At 33.0% G+C, this 25,589-nt stretch overlaps 1 protein-coding gene across 3 annotated transcripts in view; it reads left to right on the top strand.

The window, feature by feature from the left end:
• The window catches only part of LOC125070405 (membralin), a 99,604-nt gene extending 74,967 nt beyond the window's left edge, over window positions 1-24,637 (top strand). For 2 of the 3 annotated variants that reach the window (XM_047680263.1, XM_047680264.1), the window contains exons 10-11: window positions 17,698-17,797; window positions 23,285-24,637. In XM_047680263.1, the coding sequence (XP_047536219.1) occupies window positions 17,698-17,797; window positions 23,285-24,028 (844 nt within the window). In that variant the 3' untranslated portion in view covers window positions 24,029-24,637. The remainder of the gene's footprint in view (window positions 1-17,697; window positions 17,798-23,284) is intronic. The other variant, XM_047680265.1, reaches the window with a different exon arrangement.
• The last annotated feature ends 952 nt before the right edge of the window (window positions 24,638-25,589 follow it).

Below are 25,589 nucleotides of genomic sequence, written 5' to 3'. Positions count from 1 at the left end.
ACGTACGTTGCTCGACTGCGTGTTTCAACCCACCAGTTAGGGATCTCTTTAAGGATATTGGGAGCAATTAAGTTTATTATATTATCGCTAAATTATATGTGAGTAAAATAAAATATATAAAAAGTAACAGGGCCTCAAAATAGGCTGTCATTTGTTTCGCGTCCGTGGGAGCGTACGTACCAAACTATTTTTTTCACATTATGAATGTATACGAATGATACTTTTCTATTTTTTCCTAAATAAATTCAGTTTAATAATCTACGATGATTTTAAATTTCAACCTTCATAATTCGATTCGAGTTGATCTCCATACGATATTATAAGAAATTATCACCATGGAATATGATTGTTAATTTATTAAAACACAACGATAATGAGCTTTCTCTTGAAATCACATTGAATTAGACCATAAAATGATTTCATTTTCATATTGCAATTGATATTTTGATATATAATCTCATAAGCTTATTATAATCAATATTCATATCGTAATGTGTGTTGATGACTAAAACGATGTTATTGATTTAAGCTCAACGAAGAAATCTGTAGATTTCAACATTTTATGTCATATTATTCAAATCGAATCGAATACTTTATTCAAGTTTACAGTGTAAATTTTACGCACTTAGTGGCGTAACAGCCATCTACGAATTAAAATTCTACCAAGAGAAACCGTGAGGGAACTCAGTAGTTATTTTTTTCATCAATGAAATATTATAGGTTTTTATTTATTTATACTCTTTATTGTGCACCAATTTAAACAAATTAAAAATTTTATAATCGAAATGCAACACTAAGGCGGTCTTATAGCTTGCAAGTGATTTCTCACACAACCTTAGAACCTCAAGAAATTGGGCATGTAAATGAATTATTACTTGCAATAACATGGTATAGGATTCATCTTAATATATTTACCATACAGCGCATTATTACTCGTTAAAATTTGGTATTTATTGATTTTCATGCGGCATGAATAATAATTCGGAATACATATTAATTGGGAACATATTAATTGGGAAAGAGTAACGTCAGATTTTCTTGCCTCATCTCGATAGAATCTATATTTCGAAACGGTGGTGGCATTCAAAAGAGATTATAAGAGTCCATTTAAATAAAGAAATATCTTGATTCTGTACTGACTACTACGTCAATACAAAATCTAAAATAAACTGAATAAGATACCGCCCCAATGCCTGCAGTTCGGGCGTAATTGAGTAACAACACATATAATTAGAAATTCATATACAATTAAAAAGTATATTCTTAATACAGAGTTAAAATGTTATTTTAATTATTCACTTTCATAACTTTTGACTGACACAATAAAAAAAAATAACATTATATTCTATTTGTTTTTGAATAGTTAGTTTAAAATATAATTTTATAACAGTTCTACACACGTTGTTTAATTGTGTAATATTCTCAGATAAATTAGCCACCTGGTCTGTAGCAGGTAATCTAATGGAATTATACGAAGCGTAACTTGTAGGAAGCACTCCTAATTACGCTAAGATGCAAGCGAAGTGTATGATGAACTAAGTGTGTAAAAGGAGCAAGTAGGCGTGACACGTCGGGAGCTAAGATATACGCGTTGCAACAGGCAAGATTCACCACACAGATTGCACCTGCGCCATCCATGAAACACGCGAAATTAGCTCTTAAATACGAGGCACCAAAGTGACATTATTGTATAAACGCCGAAAACGTTCATACCGGACACAGCACTCGTTCAAAACACTCGCTGTAAAGATCGCTTTCGTGCAGACTAGACTTGCTTTCAAAACTTGACACAACAATATTTCAGCACTTTCGAGAAATAACAATGCTTGAGAGAGCACTATGGCGAAACAAACTTAAACAACAGAGGCAATACTTCACCATCATAGCTGTGTGGAATTTACAATGTGAAATTTTCGTACAAGTAAACTAAAGGTAATAAAAATAAAACTCTTAGCGGACATATATAGAGAAATATCGAAGTAGACAATATTTTTAATGCGAGTTAATAAAGAGATATTTTATTAATAGTGCTAACTAATTAATCGATTCAATAGTTCTATATCGTAATTTTGCAAATCTATACTAAATAATATAAATGCTCGAGTAATTCTGTCTCCTACCTCTTCACGCTTAAATCGCTAAACCGATTAAGATATTTATAGTTTGAGTCCCAGAGATGGACATAGGCTTCTCTATTTAACGCTTCGAGAGAGTAAATTCTATAAATTTCGCGCGGGTAGAGCCGCAGTTTGAGTTAGTTGTTTATAAATTTATGTTGTAAGTCTTCTATCATAACTCTGCATAAATATCGTTTCGTTTCTTAGTAGTGTGCCCGATATATGATATTGGAGTTTTCAGTGCTTCATCTTTTTTAAGTAAGAATGCATTTATAATATTAAAAAATATAAATTTCTTTCATCATATTTTAAAGTAAAATACAAAGTTGAGAAGGTTTCTTGACGAGTAAATGGATTTTCTTCGAAGAACTTATAAACTGAAATCTTACGACGTTCTGAATGCTATAAACTTTTCAACAGATTTCTGATTTTTATTACACAAAAGTTATTAACGTGAACACAAAATACAATAAAAAGAATATCACAATATACTTCAACAAATTTCTCAACGATTTAAAAACGAAACAACTGAGTGGTCTCACAATAAGCGAGGGCAAGTTGCAGGGTGGTTGCGGTACAATAAAGGTGGACAGACGTTCCTCATAAGCTCTCGCAGGTGGCGCTCTTAGGTTATTCCTCCAATACAATCAAAGCGAAACTATAATATTGAATGGCATAGAATGTGATGTAACTTAACCTCGGAGTTTCGGTACTTAGTCTAATAATTTTGTTGATATATAATAAAATCGAGAGCGATAAAATAAAACATCTATTTACAACGTCTTTTATAATAAGAAAAAAAAAACTAATTTATTAGTATTTTAAAATGGTATTTTTTCAGGTTATTGTAGTGAAATCGTAAAATATATAAGTTTATAAATATTTTATTTAAATAATTAATAGGACATTCGTACTAGGTTTAAGTCGAAGGAACTGACAGTTCATCTTCTATATTTAAATTTCGATTGAGCTCATATTATTGAATAACCCAAAGGCATTTAAAAATATATATTACATGGCTTATATAATAATCTATTTTGTATTTATGAACATAAAAATTGTATCAGAACAAAAAGTAAAACTGCCTCCGGCTCGGAATGTAGATTTTGCCCAGAAAACCGGCGGCTCTACTTTTTTTCTCGATTGAATTACGTATTCAACTATTAATAACAGCAATTTCATCTAAGTGATTTAATAACTAAATACCTTGGAAAGCTACTTAAGACAGAGGTAATACACATTATGGCATAGCGATACACATCTTTACCTTATAAGTATCCGTTGGACGGTTATCCTAACGTACGTATGAAATACTTTGAAACGTTTTCAATTTTTTAAGAACGTTTAACGCTCGCTGGCTCTGAATTTAGTTCGTGATTTTTGTTATGTCTATTCCATTGTTATGAAACTCTGTTTAATATATACAATTATTACTTAGCACAAATTTATTTGTATTCTTGAATGTAAATTATATTTCAGCCTCTATTTTTTTTTTTGTTATTTATAACTAACCTAACCAAACTACTCTGTGCCCCACGAACAACTTAATTGCAACTTGATTAGTATTATCCTCACCAGCCCTATCGAATGTCCAAAGTATAGCAGCTAGAGAAAAACGATCCGTCTAAACAACGAATGTAAACATTGCATGTTTTGTTTTCTCGTCGGCAACGGTTTTATTATTTCGTCTTTTAATGAGATTAATTAATGTGCATGTCGTTTCTGTCGTTTCATATGAAAATTCGCTATTTAATTTGTAATATTACACGTTCTGTGTTTAAAATAAGCCTGCTTTGTAATGTGGTTATTGTTCGAACGAGGTATTTAAATAATATCGACATTGGATGTAAAAACAATACGGATTACGTGGAAACGTGAAATAATAGCGGTGACATGAAAACAGCGCTCGAATTCACGTGTACTATGATGTATGTGTGCGTGTGAGTGTGGGCGTGTGGGCGTGTGTTATGTTTGTATTGTTGTGATTGCAATATATTCGTTTAAATCTTCTCGGAATAAATAATTTCGAATATTTGATGTTTTCATATAGATATACATTTTTGAAGGAAAACTAACAAATAAAATGTTGAGATTAAATTTTCATTTAATTCGCAATTTCCTTAAGAATACTTAACAACATTTCGCATAATTTATTTGACAAAAATACATAAACACAAAGAGCCCAGTGCTTAAATCACGCGAAACCGAAGATTGCGGTTTCCAAACCGGTTAGGCACCACTGAATTTTCACGTTCTTTATTGGTGTTCGTGCCGAGCACGAGATGACCTATAAACACCGGTGAAGGAAAACATCAACATTCATCACGAGAAAACCTGCATATGCCTTATGTGAATCCACCAATTCGAATTGGATCAGTGCGGGTAGCGCAAAAGTGGTATATTTAAAACTTTACTTTTACTTTCAATAAACACGAGTCTTATATTCTGACATAAAATGTTAAAAAAATATTAGTAGTATAATTTAATTAGAATGAAATAAAAAGTCGTCTAGTGACGTCGTTTAAATCGAGCTAATTTCGAAATCCTCCGAGTTCAAATCTTAAAAGTCCAGGAAAATGTAAAGCGGATGCCGACGAAATAGCTTGAATATCTCAAACAAGAGTTTCGGGGTGGGCGAAATAGGGAGTATCCGATGTCCGCTCCGGGCTCCGCGAAATAATGCCATTTCCGATGAGAGCCCGCCGGGCATGTCGACAACGAGATTAGGGAAAAAAGACGGGAATTTAATAACACTACCGACACAGGTCTTCTGACAAATAAACACACTCGTCCGCTGTCCGATATCGCGCCCAATGACCATTCGCACCGTTTGTACATTTCGCTTAAATTATTTTAAGACGTCGGCTTCAATCTATACATTTGAATTTGAATTCTTGGTTTGTAAAAATTCTTTTATATCTTTATATACTATATTTGTATTACTACTACCCGGCGAATGAAATACGGATATCTCAATCCATAGATGATTTAAGATATGCGTACGTTAAGTATTCCTTATAACACTATCAAAAGTAGAAATTGAAGAGAGATTAAGTTTTGTGTCTCATACCTTAAATCAACTGGTTAATTTACCTCAGGGTTTCCTTTTTTTGTGTTAGTATTTCATTGAAACGATCCTATCAGTCTCAGATAAATACCTATAATAAGTAGCATAAATATAACAATAAATAACGTAGCACTTCCGTATTAGATTGAGTATTTTTATTTTTAAGTTATCGCATATCCTTCTCTTTCTTAATTTAACTTTAATTATCGATTATGATAAGCATTAACAGTCGTAATCCTAAGATAGTTTATCTAAGGAATTTCTTATAAATATTCTCGCATAGCAGTAAAATATAAGTAGTAAATAATTTTTCTGCGTCTGTTCTTGATTTTTAATCTTTAGTATATTATGATTTCGTATAAAATGTCAATCAGTATTCCGTCGGTTCGTTCCGAGTGCATTTGTGTGAAAAGGTTTTTACTTCAAATTTGCCAGCTTTTAAATCTGCGGTGTCTGCGGTATCGGCGTCGGTTCAAAAAGCGGAAGTTCTCTAAAAACGTTTTGTGATAAAAGGGCACGTGACCGGGACCGCAAGCCATGAGCCAGAGTAGACATTTCAGTTGAAAGAATTGAGTAATTCTATATTTTGCGAAATCATTGAAATAATACAACAATTATTCAATTAATATTATCACAAATATTTTTACTCGTATGTATTAAGATCGATGTTCGTATATTTATGAGATAGATATTTTGAGTATAAATATACATCTATTTTATCTATTGAGAAGGTTTATTTAACAAATTGGACACCACTTAATTTTAATTCGCCGCTAGATGGCACTGCTGGACATCAATTTCTATACTCTTCAACTTTGCCCCTCGACCATTCGTGAAATATATACAGAAGCAGGATGACAACACGATAGCTCTGTAATACTTGTGAGTTGACGACTTGATTCGCGTTGCTATGGTACTATATGTATTTGGCGCTACTGGGGGTTCAAACAAAGTTGATGTCATTCCTCAGGGATTCAAGCTATTTCTCACTATAATTTCAAATCAAGCTTTTAATGTTCTTGCAATACCAATAACAACAATTTGTGTCTGTCTGTTGATGATTGTCTACTATCATCATACGTCATATATTGATGATTATAGATTAGTAGATATCGATTTCCTATGAATTGTTCTAAACGTAAACAACTCTTATTACATGTCAATTAGGATTTTTATTAATATGTATTTATTTTAAAGATTTCTCACCGATTTCCGAAGCATGTAACATCTTAATTACAAATCAAATTAAATGTTCGGATCCATGAAATGCAGTCGTAACAGTACGTTATCTTTATGTTATGCATTTTGAACTATGTTTGGAATCATTATCTTATTGGACAAAAAACCATTTCCAATGAATCTTAGATGAGACGGGGCGGCATTTTGCTGTAGTAAACGTTTATACTGCTCCTTTTTCATGATTCCTTCGACTCGTACTAAATCTCCGTTTCCATGGTCCGAGAACCATCCCCAGACCATAATAGAACCACCACCATGTTTGACTGTTGACACACACGCACACACACGCATGGTTTGGCAGCATCTTTTCCTCGGCGCTACGTAGAACAAAAAATCATCGTTTTGATCCAAATATTTCAAATTTGGATTCATCTGTCCAGAGAGCTTTTTTAAAATCTTATTCAATCCAGTCTCGGTGGGTAAGGGCCCACTGCATCCGTTTCATCTTGTTTTGTGTTCTTAGTAGTAGTTTTCAAACGGCAACGCGACCAAATAATTTAGCATCCCTCAATCTTCTCATTACAGTAGTCAACGGCACCGGCTTAGAACGGGATTTATTCACTTCTGCTCGGATTTCTGGTCCCGTTAGGCGCCTATTCCGCTTGCTACTAACGATGATAAAATTATCCTTTAGAAGTGGTAGCTCTCGGCTTTCCCGGTCGCGAACGGTCTTGATTACTGCCAGTATCCTTGTATTTCTGCCGGGTTATTGTGTTATGAACACAAGTCTTGCTTAACTTAAATTGAGTGGCAATCGCACGTTCAGATTAGTTTTCGCTGTGTGAAAAACTATAGCACAACGAGGATCAGTACTAATTTAACGCACTTTAAATGTTTTTACTATAAAAATGGCGAGCTTAGACTAACCATGATAGAGAAAGGTTAACCCTCTATATAAACTCAGGTGAAAAATATGTTTTAGGAAGCTAAAATAATCTTGAATTTATGTAAACCCGAAATAAAACCAAAATAATTAGTAATGAACAGCTCATAATATTACAATGATTCTACCACTTGGTCCTTGGCGCGGCCCTCATGAATGTTTTGTAACAATAGATCTTTATCGGATGATAACATAAAAATATACAAAAATAATTGCTCTTAGATATTCTTTAATAATAACAGAATACGGAGGCGTTCAATTAGATCTTTATCATATATGTATACTTTCGAAATATTTTGTTGGCGAAGAAGATTTTTACAAGTGGTCTCAAACGTTCGGCCGGCAGTGTATAACTGGATGGTGGGGACCACCTACTCAGCATATACTCCACCGCCAAACAGCAATACTTAGTATTATTGTGTTCCTATTTGAAGGACGAGTGAGACAGTGTAACTACAGGCACAAGGGACGTAATATCTCAGTTCCCAACATTGGTTGCGGAATGGTTACGTAAAAAGTGGTTAAAATTTAATAAGGTGCTAATGTCTATGGGCAGTGGTGACGGCTTACCTTCAAATGGCCCGTTTGCCAGTTTGCCAACCGATGCCATAAAAAAATTTACATTATTTTATAAAATATTTAAAGATTTCTTCTAGTTGGAATTTAAAATAAGTGGTAAGTGTCTGACTTAGCTATCTACTCTATGATCACATAAAGCGGTAACTGTAAGTTAATTTAATACGCGCGGCGTGGACAGCGACAAATCGTCGACACTCCACACCTACTTTGCATTAATATCCGCACTTTTATATCATTTAGCTTTATATTATAATAGACAACGCGATTGCGTGTCGACAACGATCTTTTTTTTTTATTCGTAGTAACTTAAATATAATGCTTTTCATGTTTATATGGTATTTTTGATAGTTGTGTCAGTATCGATATTTAACGAGGGCGAATTAAAAAGTAGTTGGAAACTAAAAAAAAAAATAATGTTTTTTATATATGTATATTTATAAATATAATGTACCTTTTCCTTCCGCAAAATAAAAATAACATTTTCTATTAGATGGTGTTGCAACGTCTTCGTCGTCAAATTTAGTTTGGATATGATTCTTTAATTTTGGGAATGAGTGTAACTTACCATATGTTCAGAGACAATAGTCGGTTGATCTTGCTATTCATTGGGTACTGTGCTGGTTGAGTTTTGATAGATTAGTAGGAACGATCTTGTATAATAATATATATAATACGAGATCGCCTAATGATATTTTTCATTGATTGCGTGCACCTTTGGAAATAAATTAGCGTAAAAAGCAAAGAGGTCTTATAACTTGAAAATTATTTAGTTAGGGAGAATAATCACTCCAAGATATTTTTTGTTTCTCAATTTTAAAAACGGTTACACATGTTTGTAAAAATGATCCGAATGATGCTGTAACATTTGAAGATTTCGTTGAGAAATTTCACCAAGAACGTCGATTTTTGGTCTCGGTGGTTAATATTCGTGGCGCGGGTCGACAGCATTTTTCTTCCGAAACATAGGGTGAAAGCTCAAAATATGTATCATCCTCGCAACTCTGTCTACCTTGTTTAAATTCAGCAATCTCTTAAGTGACTATAGAAGTGTGAATAAAAATAAGACATAAGACCGAACGGGTTACCTCATGGTGTAAGATCGAATAAAATCAAAATATTCTGTATTAAAGTAAGTTCATAACAGAATTTTTAAATCGTCATATTACAGTATTGAATTAAATGTTAATGTAATGTAAACCACCATTTCGGAAAGTAAGTTCTACCGAGAAGAACCGACAAGAAACTCAGTAGTTACTCTTTTCCACCATTTTAATTATAGAGTGTATTTCAATACAGTACAATTAAAGTGTGATTTAGATTTATAAATATTTGGAATTTCTCACAATTTTAATGCTCCATGGGAACTTGGTATGAAGGTTTGTTTTGGCTGGATTTACAACGGTTTTCTCATCCTTTAAATCGAAACATAACAAGACAAGGTATTGGCTTTGTGTACTAATTCTAGTACACAAAGATTTTTTATCAGTGTTCAGGATATATTTATTTCCTATCATAGACCTGGGTGATCTAAGTCGTTTCCTGGCAATCGCGCAATGATTTACAAGCCGCCTAGTGATGTAAAAAGTAGCAGGTGCGATCCTGAACACTTGGGATAATGTCGTCCTCACTCCTAGCACAAGCTTTAGGCTTTATTGGAGAAGTAAATAGGAATATTAGATATTATTTATTAATTAAAATGAGAATCTACAACAACTCCTTTAATATAAGTATTGTTTCGTATTTAATAAAATAAAAACAAAACAATACGTTATTACATTGTATACATCCATATTATATATATCGACGAAATACTGTACAGTAGGTATATAAAGTAATTTTAGTGATGTTGTATGATTCGAGAGAAAAATAAAATTCATATTAAACCGTATACTACTAAAAAATGTATAACAAAGGACTGCAATCGAGACCCATATTAAATAACTTCATAGCCCACCGGCCGTGTTTATTGACAGAATGAAGTGGAGTAGTTCATCAATTACGTTAATTAAATTTATGTTTCAATAAACTGTCACTGTATCGATTACCTTCAACAACCTCTAGTATTACGTTGATAATGTGATTTTTCAATCGTGAATTATGACTTTATTAGTTTTACTGCCTTATTCCATTTATAAAAATCTGTTGTGTTGTCGCCTGTTGCATTCATGCAACTTTTAAATGTTAATTCTTAGATATAATCTATTATTAAGTGTTGGTGCAATAAAGCATAAATAAATAAATAAATAAATCTTTTGAATTTATAAAGACAATATATACTTGAAGTAGACCGGCAAATGTTATTCCATCATTATCTGTGAAAGACTCATTAAAACGGAGACTTAAAAACAAACAATAACAAAATTTAAGGTAAATATACTCGTTACTAACTTTTTTTTGGTGTTACAAAAATCTATAAATAACAGAATGATTACAATACATATTATATTGTTAATATATATTATGACTATCGAACGGAACTTTATAACAAGAAGTCATGATTTTGCAAGTGTTCGAAACTTAGCAAGCGAATTAAGGCCACAATAGTAAACAATATGGGTATCGGCTCCCGACCGATCTCGGTGAAACTTTGTCGTTCGAAACAGTGGAGAATAGGTCCCGGATTGGAAACTTGTGGAACTCTTTGCACCAGGCTTCCTTTTGACAAGTCGAGCGTCGGGTCACGCTTTTCACGCTCGCTCGACTTGAGTTTGAATCGAGGCGCCGATAGGGACTCTTTAACTCCTTCGATTGACTTTTGAGTATGACTGTATACGTGACTTCAATGACCTTACTTTTGTAACGTACACAAAACAAATTATATAATGTTTATTATTAGCCAGCAAGACGATTTGGTTTTAGGGTATGACGACTTAAACATTGCACCTTCTTCTTTCGAATGTTAAATCAATGATACAGAAAGGGGGGCCAGTGTTCAACTAAAAAACCGTTAAACTAAAGGTAGTTTAACGGTTAGATTAGGATTAGTTACTCTTTCAGTTTGAATAGCTATCGATATATTATATTTATATTTGTTTTCGCCATCATATAGTGCCACAGAGAATTATTTGACCTTGTTTTTCACAATTATTGCCGCCATTTTTAAAGCTCGGTTTCGAAAGTCGATTTTACTTAAAGTGTATATATATATGGTCCTTAAACATTTTTAAAATTATAAAAATTTCTGTACCTCGACAGAAATATATAAGAGTTGAGTATAATTTGATATCGACGTATTCAATACGCAAGAATGTATTTTGCAAATGTATACCAATAAAACTTAGTCTATGCACTAAATCGAAATATCTTTGATATCGGCGACCCGAAGTAAAATACCCGATAGGAGTAAGTTTGTTTGTTGTTAAACCGCATCTGTCAGGGGTGATGGCAAGTTCCACGCTCTATTAGAATCGACACCAACTTCCTCCATTCGATATTCGGATGCAATATATTTGCAATATCTATCGTCAGTTGTTCGGATTATGTGCCTGAAAAATTTATAACTTAAGTATATTATAGGACGTTGATATAATGTTCGGATGGGATTTTTAATTTATAAAATAGTAACGTATTCCTTAAGGAGGAGAGATCTTGGCAATTGGCGAGCTCATATTAATAATATCTATATTTTTATTGGTTTAAAATCTATTCCATGATTCCCTGAATTCGGAACATAATAATATTTGATATATATAACTCATAAATTAATCTAAGTGTACAATATAGGGGAATAAAAGTAACATTATGGTATTTTTAATAACGAAATTTAAATAAATGTTTTACAAATGGCAATACTACTATAACTGACGATTGAAAACGAATACGATGATATGTTAAAATACATACGTATGTCATTTAAATATTATCAAGCAACATCAAAATTAATTAAAGTATTATTTGTTAAATGATATTTTAGTTACCGCCAACTGATAACTATGCAATGTGCTCCGAATATACATCGATATATCATTAAAGTGTATTCTGATAGTAATTACACAAACAAAAATCACAAAATTACACAGGTAGAAACAATATACGATCAAATGAGATCAAAATTAAAATAAGAAAAAATATAAATATAATTGTGTTATGAACTACCAAACAAAGATGCTTTTACGAAAGATTTTTTTTTTAAATATTATCTAGCGGGTGGTTATTCCTTACTAACATGATACGTCTCCTTTTACAACGTATAAGTAAAACATATTCGTTACGTCATATTGAAGCAGAGGTATTTTTTCGCGGCAATTTGTGAAGGAAAACCTCTAGAATATAACATAATTGTCAATGTTGCACTAACTGAAGTTCATACCCGTAGTAGTTCGCGGACGCAGGCTGGAATGTCCACGGAATTTCATTTCGTTAGTGGCGCTCCCCGGGTTGCGGATTCCTGCGGTCGTCCGCGCCGTCTCCCATGGACCCTGACCGTTCATTCATTTTGCTTCACGCTCAAACGCCTATAGTTCAATTGAACCTCTCATTCATTATATACTCCTCCCTTCACACCCGTACGTTCAGACCTTTTGTTTCTCCCTTAAATATGATTATTTGTTTTTTAAAACATATAGACGACTCAAAAGAGTTTTTCTTATAAAGAATGATTGTGTATTATATATAATAAATGTTTTAAAACGGAATTTGTGTTAAGAGGTTTATTGTAACCTAATTTAGTAAGAAATACAGCGATTTTAGCGATCCATTATGAGTGAAGTTGAAAGCCATGAAATATTCACAAAAGAAAATAACACGTGAAATTCGTTACAGGCATTGTGAGTTGTTTTTACTTTTAATCTTAAGCGAAAACATATATATACGAACCTTGACCTTTTCCCATGAAGGTGCTCTTATATATTTCTTATATATTCAAAATGTAAGTACCTTGATAGATATACTACTAAATTTTGTAGAGTTTTATTATATTTGTTATTTTGATTTTTCAATGAAACAATTTCGTAAGAACCTCATAGCAAAAATATGTTATCGAACAAGACTGATGTTCCGGTATCGGACAAATAATATTCAAAGCGTCCTCCGATGCTTACAGCATTGTGGAGCGTCTCGACGGCAGCTGAGCCGTAATATTGTGTTATACTTTATCGAATTTGCATGTTTTTACTGAATAACATTCCTTTGGCTCAGCCGAGATCAAAGGCCGAGGCGAAAGTGATTTCGCACTGAGTTAGTTCAACAAGATTCAGTTTCGCCCCTCCTCGTCCGCTTCTGAATAATTTTGATGTAATAAGGGAAATTGTAAATGGGCATTCGACTTTTGATATTTTATACGAACTTCGGTCACAGCACCTCTCTCCCTTTTCCTTCACACATCGCCCGAGGCTCATTTATTACGGGGGAAAAAATTAGTATTAAAATTAAGTTCTTTATTTTGCCATTACCCACTAAGCAAACACTAGTCCGGGCTCTAACTTTAGTCTCTTATTAATGTAATTTAAACGTCGTGAGTTTAATAGAAGCAAAATCTTATTATAGATCATATATTTATGAAAGAAATAATATCTTAAAAAATGTCGTTAATTTTCTATGTTGTACTAAAGTTTTCGATTATAATGTAATATATAAAAATAATACAATTAATAATGTTTTCTTTCAAATAAAGCATAATTTAAAATCAACTTCAAAGGACGATAAAAAAGATTAACCCCTAACACCGTTCCAGATCAATCGTCGCACCTGCCGAGCGGCCGTCAATTTGTGACACCATTTACATTTCTATTAAAACTGGAGCCCGATAAATTATTTATGTACGAAATAACATTAAGAAAACAGCGCTTGCTTCTTTTCTCTATGTATGTTTAATGCGTAGGTAGTGTTCGTTTGATGTCGCTTAAAGGCCCGACGCCTCGGAAGCGGCTTAGCAGCGGACAAGAGAATCACCTTTGCCGATTTCACTCCCTCTTTTTAAATTATTCCGGTAGCGATCTGTCCGTGAAATTGTTGCTTAAGAACTATTTTATGCAGTGGTCTTTTTATCTCTGTTGAAAATGTTTTACAAATAGCCTCTTGGAATACATTAGCGTTTCGCTCAGTCTTTTGTTCGTCTTCCTCTTTTAGGAGATTTAGAAAAATACAAGAGATAAACGCTTTCTTATATTTTGTACCATTTAAAATAATTCTTTACAACGGAATTTCTAGTCACGCTAAGAAATAATGTAAAAAGGGTTTTTGTAGGTATATTTGGTTTTTATAGATTTACACAAAAGTACTAATCCAGTAAACTTACTTATAGAATATATTACCTTTATTTCGTATTCGCTTCAAATATTATATACATATATATATACGGTAAATATTTGTTTATATATTACAACTATTGATGCAATATTTAGAAAAAAAGAGTTTCCCGTGCTTCAAAAATTTCATGTAAGACTATAATGTATTGAAAATCTTATGTCGTATATGCCAAAATATTATATTGCATTATGTTTCACCTTACACGACAGTTTTTAGGTTTCAAATAAAAGTGGAAACTGAATTTTGAAGTCTTGATTCGATGATCTATTTATGCTGTGATAGAAAATCCTTATAAAAAATATAAAAACGCTTACGATTAATAAAAAGGTAACAGCATGGAAATGAAATAGTTACTCAATAAATTTGATTGTTCATTATAGTCTATTTATATTTCTTCTATGGCCTCATGGATTGACGATTTTTGTCATTACTTTGTTTCAATAATGATCTAAAATCAGACATCGTGTTTTCAAATAGTGTATAAGAAATCGTCTAGTTATATTTCATTAAAAAGTTTGTCAAGCATTCGTTCTCCACGTAAACATCATTATCACAGCACGATATTCATTTTTATCAATGCATCACGTAATGATCAAATGTCTGAATAGAAACTGAATTGTCGTAATGAATGGTGAGTAATGACCTAATCTTACGAATGAAGATAATTATGTATGACTGTGAAGTTTGTTAAACTAGAAATATATCAACGCATCCAAAAAGTTTCAACTAATACCAAAATGCATTTCGATATTTAAAACGTTATATAAAATGTTTAAGATATTTCTGTCGAATGTTATGTAACCGAGCTAGCGTGTATTTGATCCGTATGCTTTTACACTTATTGATTTCGAAGCATCAATACACGTCGGGCATGTTTATACGGTATTATGCGAGCACACGGGATCCGTCGGATTAATATCGAACTAATTAGCGACTGTTGTGTTCCGTGCTCAGTCCTCATGTTAACATTCAAACGTACGTTTGTTCGCGTCTGTACGTGCGCGGCTTAATTATAATCAACCTGCTACCGTTTTCGACTTGTTAATGTTTGTGTTAAGATTTCGTTAAGCTTTAAACGTTGGTCGACGGATAGGGGTTAATCGTTGATTAATTTTGAGATTTACGATATTACTATCGATATCGTAACAGATTACAGGTAACATTTCTACGAAATAAGTTTGATTTTAAAATATACGTTTGGATAAAGGTACATCGAAATTTTCATGAGAATATAAACTTCAAATTATGATGAGGTGATTCAAAGGTCAAATGCTACGGAGCTATTGTGCTTGTATGAATATTGATAAATAAAATACCTAAGTCCTATAAATTTTTACGTCTAATTGGCATCAAAATTCTGTAAAGAAATCACACCCACACAACAAACGTAAGGACTCACCTACCGACAAAGAGCTTGTCACAAAAGAGCATCCCTTTACACTCGCATCGACAAGAGAAATGTTGTATCTCAGTGAATATCGATTTCAAATAAAATTGCAACCTTTTCAGATAACGAGGTGATGTTTCCCCTTTTCAGGGGCTTGTCGCCTCGTACATTGGGAATTTATACACCGAAATAAGGAGATAACGAAGTTAATGGTTGAACCGTGGAATGTGCGAATTGGCCTCGCGACGCTCGTGAGAAGCGATGCTCTTTTGTTGATAATGTATACTTCATTCTGTTTAGAGATTCTTATGATATAAATATAATTTATTTATATATAATCTTATTTAATTAAGTTGAAGACACAATTTTTTGTCGGCCAATTACGAAGTATTTTATACTTCGAAATTTTGTTGCCCGATTAAGCTAATTTTAGAATTAAAGAGTATTTTCATACAGAAAAATCATCCCATGTTCGGCGTTGAAGGGAGATATCGTGCGTATCCACCCATACTGGAGAAGCTTTGTGGGATAAGCTCCAATATCTTCTTAAGAGGAAAATTTAGGCCACCATTTAAAAAAAAATATGTCATAATATAACTTTAAAAAATCATTTAAACCTGTCTGTTTTTTTGGATGAGAAGTGAAACCAAAGAAACGATTCTAAGAGCGATTTGTACCTATTAAAATAAAATATGTTAATACACGATTAATTCATAATTATATGCAATAATTTTGTATGCTACTCGTGTATATACATACAATAATATTATAACCATGATAGATCGTCTTCCCGACTATATTCTCTAGTAATAATTAATAACAACATTCAGAGTAATCAGTCTCTCATAGTCTCCTTTGACTTTACATCGGCTTTAGTTTTGAATACGCATACTTATATGCTCAAATGTAATATATGTTTGTTTTAAGTTCCATTAATAATAAATATAACGCATGTTGATTGTTGAATTTTTTTTATTTCTTGTACTTACTTAATGATAATACGGTACAATATTTATAAATCAAATAAAAAAGTATCGCGCTTATTACGCGTTACTGGACGTTTTGCTTGTCTTGTTTGTCTCAACCATTGTCGGATACATTGAATACCACCTGAAGTAGCTTGATACGAAGTGTAAGACGCGTATATGATAGCACAATATAGTTTTAAAGATATTTCGAGGTTTAATTATTATGTAAAAGTATGTTATCAAAAGAAAAAACGGTTTCAGATTTTTTTTTAGTTAGAGCACATTTTGATTACTGCGATTGTAATAACATTTTATCGGAAATGTGGTACCTAATTATTATTTCGAAATTTAAATTTTTAACTTTAAAAAGTGTATAGTATATATTCTTGTCCGTGAAGTATTGTCTTCGTTCACCCATGTCCACCCCGCGGCCCGACTTACTTGTTGCTTCCAGTTACAAGGCAGGCTTGCTGTTCGGTTTCTCGACGTTGGTCTCTCGTGACACTCCTTATTTATTATAAGAATATACAGCTGCGGCTTTATTTGCTTTGGAATATGGATATAGGAATTTTTAACTTAAATATTCTTTTGATTTAAGATTTATAGGTTCGGTCTTACTGAATAGCGACTTAATACATTTAAAACACAATTGTTTCTTTTCATCACAAGTAATTAGATATTTGGACTACTATAAGTAATTTTTTTGATATGCTTGGTGCATAAAAAGTACAAAAAAAAAAGTAAAAAGTGTAGTAGATGAATAATTAAAGTTCGCACAGTGATTGATTACAATCCGAGTAAAACACATACAGTTCACTCAGCTCAGACAAACACATCGTTTTCATAATTGTGACATTAGTCTTAATGTTATTAAATAATTATGAAAATTAATTAAAAAAAAATAACTAAATGACTAGTTTTTTTTTTTAAAGTTTATAAAACGTTATATAAATGATACATAGATGTATTTAAAAAGACAAATCCTTTTTGTAAAAAAATAAATATGACCTTGTCATAATTATTTATTATACATAAAAAAAAAAATATGACCTTGTCATAATTATTTTTTGTAACACTAATACAAAGGGGTGATTATTTGGTACTAAAAGAACCATTCATGCAAAAATAACACCTGTATCCATAAGAAATGAATATGAATTTTTTTGTATTATTAAACAGTTTCTTATACGTTGAAATAATATTGTCCACAGATTCTTCTACTTGTACCACTTTTCGTTCTACGCATACCATTACCGATTCAACGGCCAGTACAGCAGCTTAGCTCTCGTCACATCTTGGCTGTTTATACAAGTGAGTACTTTTTTATATTTTTTTAAATACATATTAGATAGGCAGACTCAAAAGTGGGCCACCTAATTATAAATAGTCTCTGCCATAAATCTTTGGAGCTAAAAGAAATATTTACCAATCACCCATGCACCACTGAGCTGACATGGCCCAGTGGTTTGAACGCGTACATCCTAACCGATGACGCGGGTTCAAACCTAGGCAAGCGTCACTGAATTTTCATATGCTTAATGTGTTCAAGGAAAACATAGTAAGGAAACCTGCATGTGACTAATTAAAAAAAAAATTGCTACATGTGAATCCACTAATCCGCAATGAAGCAGCGTCGTGGAATATGTTCCTAAACTTTTCAAATGGAGAGGAGGCCTTAGCATAGCAGTGGGTAATTTACATGCTGTACATGTAATGCACCTCTAACCTTGAGAACTAAAAAGTTAAGTTACTTGTGCGTAGAATTACATAGGCTTACTCACCCTCCAAATTGGGTCATAAAAATATTAAGTAGTACTATTCACCGGTAAAATAATGATGATTTGTGGGTTATACCGAACCAGACGAGCTTGCACAAAGCCCTTCCACCAAGTATTTGACTGCTTTAAGATAATTAAAGTTGTTATATTTGATCAATATATAATAAAATCCCAAATGATTAATCAAAAGGTTACTAATGAAAACTCTGTCTTCTTTTTATTTTTTATAACTTAACTTACGCATTGTATAACTTAGTATATATTAATAGTTTTGAGAGATTGAATCTGACGAATAGAAGTGACATCTGACAAGTGTAAACATAAATTGATTTCCGGGTAAAGTTCTGATTTCAAAATATTTTATCTCCTTTTGCCTGATATTTTCCAAACCTTGCTATAAGTTCCATACGCTCGGTTTTATAGTATAGTATCAAGTTTTTAAATCATATGTAATTAGTTTATTTCATCGTATGTATCCTATGGTTATGTTATTTTAAAGAATTGTAATCTTATGTCAAACATTATAATGTTGTTAATAAATTGTTTTTAAACCAAGTTAACCAGGAAAAGTCAAACTAAATACTGTCGATACAATTTGAAGTATTTATTTTATAATATAAATAATTTACTTTAAAATATCACAGGCGAGTGTAAAACGCAATTGCGTTTCATTACAACTCGTCGCTCGCGTCATGCTAGTGCTGTGTTTACGCAGTCCACTTTGATGTCGGTCAGATGCCGCGGGCCATACTGTCCGCTTGACAAACTGTTTGTACAACTCGATATTAGCTCTTAAACCGGGATGCGGTTATTAATACAGCAATAAAAACAAAATAATTCCGCTTTTCACAGTTAACGTTGATTTACGCTCATTTCACAAAACTAACAGGAGAGTTGACTTTGTTTAACATTTTGCGAATAAAGTTTTTTAATAACCATTTTACTTTAATATAAGTACATGTATTGATGTTGGCGAAGTCGTATAAGCTGAACATCGGCAAAAAGTCATACTATTCTTTTTAAAAGCAGAAAAATAACCGGATATTTATTTGTCAAATACGCAACGAAATATTAAATAAATAGGATAGTGCTGACAGAGCAACAATGAGACGGGTCAGGGGTACGCCGGAGGGATCATGGACCGAGTTGAGATTTTACGCACACAAGTACTATATATCCGCCTCGCGAGCCTCGTGGTTATTATTTTTAAACTAAAGGAGAAAGCCTCTTATCCTCAGAGCGTGGGCCCCGAGCATTTGTCAACAAATCACGTCCCCATACGTTATTATGACTTAGCACTCTTGACGCCCGTCACCTTACGAATTTCCACGTGACGTCGACGTCAGATTGAAGCTGAAATTTCCGCATTAAATTATTCAAGACTTAGAAGTGATATCATTTCTTTAAATTGTTATGAGTACATTTTTTATTGTTATATTTCTTTCAAACTTATCAATTTAATTATGTTTTTGTGATGACGTGGAATATTAAAACTATCACAAATACGAAATTATTTATAATATATCAAATGAACATATTAAATTCAAGACTCATTGAAGTATAAATAATATGACATATTTCAGGCACTACATTGTATCGTTAAAGGCAGGAAACAATTATCGTATAAAGAAACAAGCGGACAAACATTTGAGACGGGGAAGTGGGCATCGTTGCATGTCGGGAAGTAGTCGGGAGTCGATTTCCGGGGCGGAACTAATAACATGCCACGGACCCGCCCGGTCGGTTGCTGACAGATATTGTATTCAGTTTAGAAAGCTATTTAAATAAACAAAGACGGGCTTTATTCCTATAAAATAAAACGAATATGATCTTTATTATAATATTGACTGTTTACATTGTTCGTCAATTTATTTTTTAGTAAAATGTTGAGGAAAGTCGATCGATCATGTTATACTTCGTTCGTCGTTTAAAGTATTTTTTGCATTAAAAAAAATCTTAGTAAGTAATATAGTAGTTTTCGTTATTACATACTATAATTAATTCTAAAAAGTCTATATGGATTTAATAGATCATATGATATATCTAAATATTTCTGTAATAATAATTTACGATGGTTTTGGTATTTTTTGATTTTTAAAACGTTTTGGTAATATTATTTATGTAAAAAGTAAAAGTTGTTTAGTCGTAGTCAGTGGTATCAACGGCTTTACGTGTTTACCGAGCCATGTTAGAGCACACGCTCCTTATTTCTAGACTCAGGGCTGCTACTGAATTTTTTGACATATTCCTCAAAAACTTTATCAGCCCGACCCGGGATCTGCGTTTTATTGTTGTCATTGATGTTGATGATGATGCGCTCAGATCTGCAAAAGTATATATCTGCCCACACGAGGCTCTCAGAGATTTCTCATATCACGCCAATAAACAATTTCGCATCGGATGTAATTGGCAGACATACAATTCTTTACACTTAAAATATTTGAAAAGAAAGAGACGATAGAAACAATTGAAATATAAAGTCGCCATTCTCTCATAAAAACTACTTAAAATTTGTAATTTTCCAATAATAAAATAGGATCCATTATAACAAAAAACAAAAATGTTCATGTAAACAAAATTTAAACCACAATAAGAATTATTCAAAGATCTTTCTATTTATTATTAGAATAATTGGAAATATTGTTAAAGTTTAGCTGTACGATCCGCAAAGGGGAACGGTATGCTCTGTCAGATTACAGGGCGGGGGACGTCGAAAAACGGGAAGGCTCTACGGAATGCAAAGTGGGGCTTATCTTATAATCATCGAGCGTGTCAACTTATTAATAAAAATCATATTTCATGCTCGCCCGCCAGCGTCGACGCGACGAGCATACGCTTGAGGCTCGCTTCATTCATTTTAAAACCGGAACAAGTTGATAGTCACCAACACTATTTAAGTTCTTATAAGCCGCATACATATTTTATACGTTCATTGAATCTTTCGTTAGTTACGTAAAGCCTAAATTTCATCTATTACGAACATGCTTATATTTGAAACAACCAAACCTATTAAAAATATGTTAATAAAAAAGTGCGTCAGATATTAAACCTTAAATGATTTGGTTGAAATATGTAATATTACACGTATTTTAATTTAATAAAAACGTGATACTTCTATAAAAAATAATATTTTCCTCTCTGTAATAATAATTGCAGGACTGTAACAGATTGTTTGGCTAATTTTAAGGAAGTCCTAAATAAACAAGGATCAGTTGTGATGAAAGCGCAGCAGAGTGGCGTAATCTTCGAGATATCTCGCTAATCGTAGTTTACACTTAGTTACACAAACTGCGGTGTGCCCTTAACTAATACTTCCTCATAAAATTTACGTACACAATCACGCTCAAAGCGATCTATCAGAATATTGTATTAGGTACGTTTAAGATTATGCTGACGTAAAGTATATAAGTTAGAAATATTAATTAAGCCTTAAATTTAAAAAAAAAATGTCTTTTGCTTTTTTTATATGCATTTATATTAACACTGATTCGTAAAATTTATATCAAATGTACTTAATAATAGTATATTCAATATGTGTTTATATTACTAAAAAATATTTTATAATTATTTCCTTAAATATAAACGATATCTTTTAATAAAGCACTTCGAGATTCTCAGAATTTTATATTTTCTTGTATAATTCGTAAACAGTCTCTTTGTCTACGTCAGGATTAGTTAAATGAAAAGGAATTTTTTTCGGAAGAATATCTCTCGTCGGTGGAAAGCTCAGAGCGTTGTCGTTCATTTGTTTTTTCTTTGCATTTTAAATCAAAATAACTTCATTTTCGTCAGAATTTTCTACCGTCTTGGCATAATCAACGCGCCGCCCGTAAAGAGTTTAAGACTATTTTGCGGGAAAAATTTACGATCACAAAGAGGTCTGGCCTCTTTTTGAAAAGTTTAGTCGTCTCTCGAGCTGTCTGTAGTCTTTGTTTCTAAGTGTCCTATAATTACAGTTGTGGAGGGTTACGCCCTCGCACTCAACAACCTGTGACGTATTTACAGACATTTATATGCTCACGACAACGACGAGGTTATGTAAATCTATTATAAACTCTTTATAACGTTTATGTATAGCGATATAAGCTTAGATATTACCAAAAGCCGACATAATCTGTTACAAATGATCTGAAAATTGATAAAGAGACATCGTTTTTTATTCACGTACCTTTCAAATAGGGTTGAGGTAAATCTCAAAGCGGTTTTAATGGACGCATAAAAGGGCACCATCTCTCTCCATTAAATAACGTTCAAACGTTTGATCCTTTTTTATATTTGCCGTGGTGATGATCATCGAGCTGATTCCATAGTCCATGTTAATTAAGGACGCGTAGCATCCTAATTCCGCGTCCTCTGGATCTGCCAATGTCCATATCGCGTCCCTTTTTATATTATATTTGCTAGCCATAAATTCGTTTGTCTGTAAATACTTGATGCTATGACGAAAGATAAGTTAAAAAATATATATCCTATCCGTAAATCCTGGTATAATTTTAATAAATACTAATTGAATTACTTAAGCAAGTTTTACTTACTTCGACACCGAAAATTTTCAAGGTGTCTTAAATTCTCAATAATAATATGTTACAATCAGCCGTAACTTTAAAAAAAAATGTTAACGTAGGATTGAGAAAATATAATTTCAAATAAAAGTTGAGTCGGAGCGGTCACAAGTTTCTTAATTAAAACTTACGTTGGGTGTCGCGAGGGGAGGGTACTTTGACCCAGAAATAAATAAATAACGCAGGGACCATTCGTGACAGTGTCACGAGTCGCTCATTTATTTGTCTAAGGGAGTTTGCTTCGACAGACGTGTCTCATAATGCGCCACAAATATCTGTAGTATCTACAGAGCCGGATCCTCGCACTCGGTTCTGTCTCGGCTTTTCTCTTTACCGTAAATTGATTTGTTTTTCCGCTCAGTATTCCATAAATATTATACATTCAGATAAACGTCACCGCAAATATATTCATATTTTCGTTACTTTGAATAATAATATACACAATTTCATTGTTGCAGCATTCAATGTTATACTTCTTCCATCACTACGAGCTTCCAGTGATACTACAGCAGGCTCAGTTACAACAGCTTCTGTTACGGACACATCATGGTATGGGTGGCATGATGGGCTTAGCGGGTATAGCTGCTTTAGCTAGTGGTGCCGCCTACCACGATGCCCCCGGTACTGGTACTCAGGCTACGCCACCCACTACTCAGTCAACAACGCAAACCGTTCAGAATACAGTTCAATCTACGACACAAACGTCACCTTCTGTATCGACTGTCCAAACGAATACCTCTCATACTGGAGACGTGATATCTTCGCGTAGTACTTCGACAGATACAACCGCTACTGATACTATTACAACTACAGGAAATCCAAGCGAAGAGAGCGCTGTGGCTGCTCCAGTAACAGAAGTTCTTACAAATACAGAGAAGACTACAACAATAACACCGGTTGAGGAAAAGACTATGAAAATTGAAGAAATCAAAAGAAAGAAGTCGAATGACGACATTAAGACCATGCATAGTAGCAGCTCGGCTGCTGGAACGCTTGATTGTGACGTAAAGTGTGTTTCAAGTGGAGCCAACGACGATATCGTGCATAAAAATAACTCTAAAGTTGAGAGTTTAACTTTAGACCGTAGACGAAGAGAGACCATGGAGATAAACGAAGACGATCCCCCTCCTGTTTCCAGCACAGCGACAACGGCGGTTATACTGGCTCCCAGAGCGTCCCCTGAGGCTGACGATTTAGACTAGTAACATTCAAACTATGTACCTCTACGCTTTCGATAAAACATTCAGTATATATTTCACTTAGGTTTAAAATATTCAAAGTCATGGCCGTAAATATAGATTTATCAACTATTGTAAAGTAGATGGTACTTATTTCTAAAGGTACTTTTTAATTTAGGCTTGAGGATACTTAGACGTGATAGACGAGAATGAGAGATGTGTTATAGACAATGCAAGCGATATCGTGTTTGCGTTGAGTTTTTAGGCGGACATTATGGGTAAGTTCTCATATGCATCGGTGATTGTAGTTGTAAGTCTTGGCTGGCGTCACAGCGAGTGTAAATACCTATATGTCGATAAATATTTATTAGGATATTATTGTGTTGTATCGAGTTTTTGTAACATCGAATATGCGTAGTGAGAGGTGCTGGAAGTCGGCGTATTCATTTCATTCGTGATTTAGTTTATTGCAATAAATATTTTTGTTCAATATCGTGTATTATTTATTATATAAATAATAAATGTATATTCCCTTTTTATCTTACATTTTAATATTCTAAGAAATTTTATTCGACATCGGGCCACATCCATGGATTTGTTATTATAGTTTGAATAAATATTTTCTATTTATATTATCGTAGTTATTTATTTTATTCCAAATACTGTACTTGTTCGTTAGTTCCTCTTGATCCAGATTTTTGACTTTACCACGTCCCGATACTAATTTATCTTAAAATGGGCCTTAAAAATGTATCAACCTTTTCCACAAAGCAAGCGCATAGATGAACAATATTTAAAAATATAGTTTTTCAATCTAATAAGAACATAATACATACAAAATATAAAACAATATGCTACGAGTAATTCATTTTGTATTATAATTATGATTTTAAGTATATCACACATGTAAATCGTATGTATTTTGTGTGTTTGTATATATGAGTATAAGCATACCCCAAAGCTGTATGGCAATACCTGGTTTATAAGCATCGAGCTGTATCTATTTCATTTACTAGACTCACTCTCCTAACGAATGAGCTGAATTTTCCTGAAGAAGAAAACAAATTAATTTAACAGCGCTACGACGTAGCACAGTTGACGTAGCTCTATTTATAATTTTCAGTGGGTGTTGGTTAGCCAAATCCGAATTTTCTAGGAAAAACTAAAATTCTCAAAAAGTTTTGAAGCAGACTTTAAAGAGAAATATAATATCGATTTTAAAAAATTTACACTGCTAACCGGTTTTTATGGACTTCGATCAAGAAATATTCTGCCCTCATAATCAAAAACAAACTATAGCACACAAACTGTCATCCGTCATTTTACCCCCTCGGGTAGTGATTAAAAAAGTAGCCTATAAACTTCTTCGGGATTCAAACTTCAAACCATACCAAGTGTCCTTTGCTATAGTTACTTTCTCATTTGTAATATTAGTTTATATTTTGGTGACTTTTTTTTAATTATTTCAAAATGGTATATTTGTGGCATCTAATTCTGTCTATGAATATGTTAATCATTGGAGGATTTTTGCCATAATCGCCACGCTTATTATTATTATTAATCAAATGGTGACCATGGACCGGAA

The sequence above is a fragment of the Vanessa atalanta genome, chromosome 17 (genome assembly GCF_905147765.1).
Source record: "Vanessa atalanta chromosome 17, ilVanAtal1.2, whole genome shotgun sequence".
Classification (NCBI taxonomy): Eukaryota; Metazoa; Arthropoda; class Insecta; order Lepidoptera; family Nymphalidae; genus Vanessa; species Vanessa atalanta.
Note: the sequence above shows the minus strand (reverse complement) of the source record. Positions and strands in the feature narration are given on the sequence as shown.